Source organism: Chenopodium quinoa, unplaced genomic scaffold, assembly GCF_001683475.1.
Source record: "Chenopodium quinoa cultivar QQ74 unplaced genomic scaffold, ASM168347v1, whole genome shotgun sequence".
Taxonomy (NCBI): Eukaryota; Viridiplantae; Streptophyta; class Magnoliopsida; order Caryophyllales; family Amaranthaceae; genus Chenopodium; species Chenopodium quinoa.
Window position 1 is genome coordinate 2,539,652 of NW_018745675.1, and position 3,272 is coordinate 2,542,923.

Below are 3,272 nucleotides of genomic sequence, written 5' to 3' on the forward strand. Positions count from 1 at the left end.
ATTGTTATATATAGTTGGGTGCACGATACACCTATGAGAATTTTGTTCTCATTTTGATGATTGTTTTTCATTTAATTATCAAATGAGAGCAAAAATTAACTTTGAGTTAATTAGGTGCACGAGCACGATACACCCAGATGTATATAAAATATTTCAGTACTCCCTCTGTCCCATAATACATGATAGAATCAAACATTACCCACATGTCAATGCACTGCTTTGACTTCATTTTTATATAATTAAATATTAATGAAAAATATTTTAAAAAATATATTATGAAACTTTATATTAAAACCTATTTAACAACATATTTTATAATAAAATATAATTTTATTATGTTAGTAAACTATTTTGGTCAAATAGTGAAAAAACATTCAATAGCTTATGTATTATGAGACGGAGGGAGTATTACTACTGGGTAGTGACTAGTGAGGAGCACAATTGAAAGCGTACACCAGCGGGCAGCGCACAGTTGTTGAAGCAAAGTGCACAAGTTGAGGCAATCAGACCCGGTTTTGCAAGTCATTTTTTTTGCACGAGTGGGGACACTCTATTCTGCTACTGCAATAAGTCAGCAACTTACCATACGCATCTTCCTTGTTACCATGTAAATCGTTTCGGTAGTTTTTGCCCTTTGATTAATTCTTTAACTTGAAGTAACTAAAAAAGAAATATGATGACTTGATTTTACTGTAATAGATTTTAGCAAAACATTGGAATTGCTAATATAATACGAAGAAGTACTCTGTACAAAGTAAAAGCTTCAGTGGCTTCTCCCACAAAAAAAAAAAAAAAAAAAAAAAAAAAACAAATAGATTGACAGGGTAATATTTAAATTAAGGAAAAAGATTTTAATAAAAAGAGTATCCAAAGTTAAAATAAAATAAAAAATATAGCATTTGCAGTAGTATATTCGAACTATTAAATTTAGCAGAATCAATCAGCTGCATGTGAATGTATTGTACTAGATTCAATATTTCCCGACCTTCGATGCCTCCAAAATTCAGCGCTTAACGGATCAAGTTCTCCCGAATCTCTTCTAGCTGGTTCTGACTTGCATCTCATTAGCATCAACGCTTTCGCAGCTTCGACTCCTCCATCGTGTTTTTTACATTCCGGTAATGTTTCATGGAATATATCATTTACGGAATCCGTAATAGTAGGAGGTGTGGTAACACCCTGATGTTGAACGAGGGCACAAATTTCGACCTCTTTTTTTAAACTTGGTCTTCTTTCAGTTTTATTGTCTCGATCTCTCCTCGATTGTGATAAAGTCGAATCTCTGCTCACTTCAATTCCCGAAACTCTGTTTTCTGTTTCTGTGTCCTCTGACTTTCCTCTTAATGGCGACCCCCAAAAACGACACGCTAATGACGAAGATCTGTATGGCGCAGATCTACACCTTGTCAACAACAACGCATTCTTCGGTGGTGGTGTTGTTTCTGTCATCGTCGTTGTTATCTCCTCAATCGTAATCGATTTTCGTCTTTCCCTCCCTTCGTCAGGCTCAACAGCAGCACTATTCTCCTCTTGCTCGAACCGATTTGACCCGAACTTGGAGGAATCCGTCCGCACCTTAACACTCCTACAATTAAAGAACGAAACCCATTTCGGAAACTTCGGCTTGCATAAATTCCATCTATAAAAACCCGGTTTTCGAAAACAATAACAACAACTCTTCTTACTAGTATCCTTGTTATCCTTCTTATTATTGTTATTTTGGGTGCTATTTTTGTTGGGGTTTTGAGAAGTTGAACTTCTATTTTTACTCTTAGACCTTATGACCCTAACTTGACCCATGCAAGTAACCTTGGGTGAAGAAGGTTCTTGAGTTGTTTCAATGGCGGAAGAAGAAGTAAGAGCTTTCTTTCGCCGCATAAACAATGGTGGTTTTCTTGTTCTTCTTCTGCTACTTCGGCTTCCAACATTGCTTCGCAAAAACCTCATTAATGGAGGTGGGAATTTCTCTGTCCTACCTGGACTTGATATGGGTTTTGAGCTTGACGAAAACCTCATCCTCTTTTTTTTTAACAAAAAAAGAATAAAATTCAATTTATTTTTCTGATTTTTGTGGGAGTGAAGTGAGATGGAGACTTGGCGGAGAAAATTTGGGAGAAAATGGGTTGAAGATATTTGGTTTGTCCTTTTTATTTTGTGAAATCTTGATTTTTACTGATTATTTTTATTTTTGTTATTTATGAAATTTTTATTTATGGTTGCTTTGCTGTCACTGTAAGAGAGTATTTGAATAATGTGATTGTACTACATCATTATATTTTTGTCTTGAAAAATAAATTTTTGATTAACTATTCCAAAAAAAAAAAAAAAAAAAAATATTATGGTGCACGGATGGGTGATTCAGATTGTGTAAACTTTTCTTTTTCAAAAGCTGTAAGGTTCTGTTTGTCTTACTAGAGAAGCTACAAGGCTACAAGTGATGGATTTCTAAAGTGAAGAAATTTGGGTAAATATCAGGTCATTTTTATTAACTTTTATTATTTTATTTTATTTTTTATTTTTATAAAAAATTTATTTAAAGTGTTGCATTTCAATTGTAATACTAGCGTTGTGCTCGGGCGATGTTCGAGTAGTTTATTGTAAATTTTTTGTTCGAATACTAACTTTTAACATAAATTTCATTGATAAAAATCATAATTTATAAGAAATATACTCCTATATGATTTACGACATTTTGTAGTTTCACTAATATGATGATCTCTATGTTATTTCAATTATCTACTCATAATTAATGATCAATTAATAGTTATATCAGTAAAATAAAACAATATTACTACTGTTCCTAAATTATTATTTTTAATGGTAAGGTGGACCCTAACCACAACTCAACCTTCACGGTTTTTCTGATTCAGTATTTGTGGGCCAGACACCTGGGAGTAGAGAGGAGTGTAAGGGAATCCCTACCCCCCAAGTACCCTTACTTGGTAGGGTTTGAACCCCAAACCTCTAGAATGTGAGGTAAGAATCTTAACAAGTAAGCCAACACTTTGTTAGTTACCGTTCCTAAAAGTTGGTTTTTAGTTTAGAATATTACAAACTACTCCGTACAAAAATACAATATAATAATAATCATATTAGATTGTGAATTTTTTATTTTTATTCGATTAAAATATATTCTAAAATTTATCTCATTATAAATTACTTATAAAACAATTTTATGCTATAGAAATAACATAATTATAAGATATTTATTTATATTACAATTTTTTTTATAAAAAATATTGAAATTTTATAAATAATAAAACTCTATGATA

The 3,272-nt window shown here is 32.2% G+C and overlaps 1 protein-coding gene across 1 annotated transcript; it reads right to left on the reverse strand.

The window, feature by feature from the left end:
- Positions 1-387: 387 nt before the first annotated feature.
- LOC110717278 lies at positions 388-2,840 on the reverse strand. Its single transcript, XM_021895934.1, has one exon. It carries the CDS (start codon positions 2,014-2,016, stop codon positions 937-939), a length of 1,080 nt encoding a protein of 359 aa, XP_021751626.1. The 5' UTR covers positions 2,017-2,840; the 3' UTR covers positions 388-936.
- Positions 2,841-3,272: the final 432 nt, after the last annotated feature.

What these genes read in the sequence shown, in the direction of transcription:
- LOC110717278 (XM_021895934.1), bottom strand. Translation starts at nt 2,016, where the DNA reads ATGAGGTTTTCGTCAAGCTCAAAACCCATATCAAGTCCAGGTAGGACA.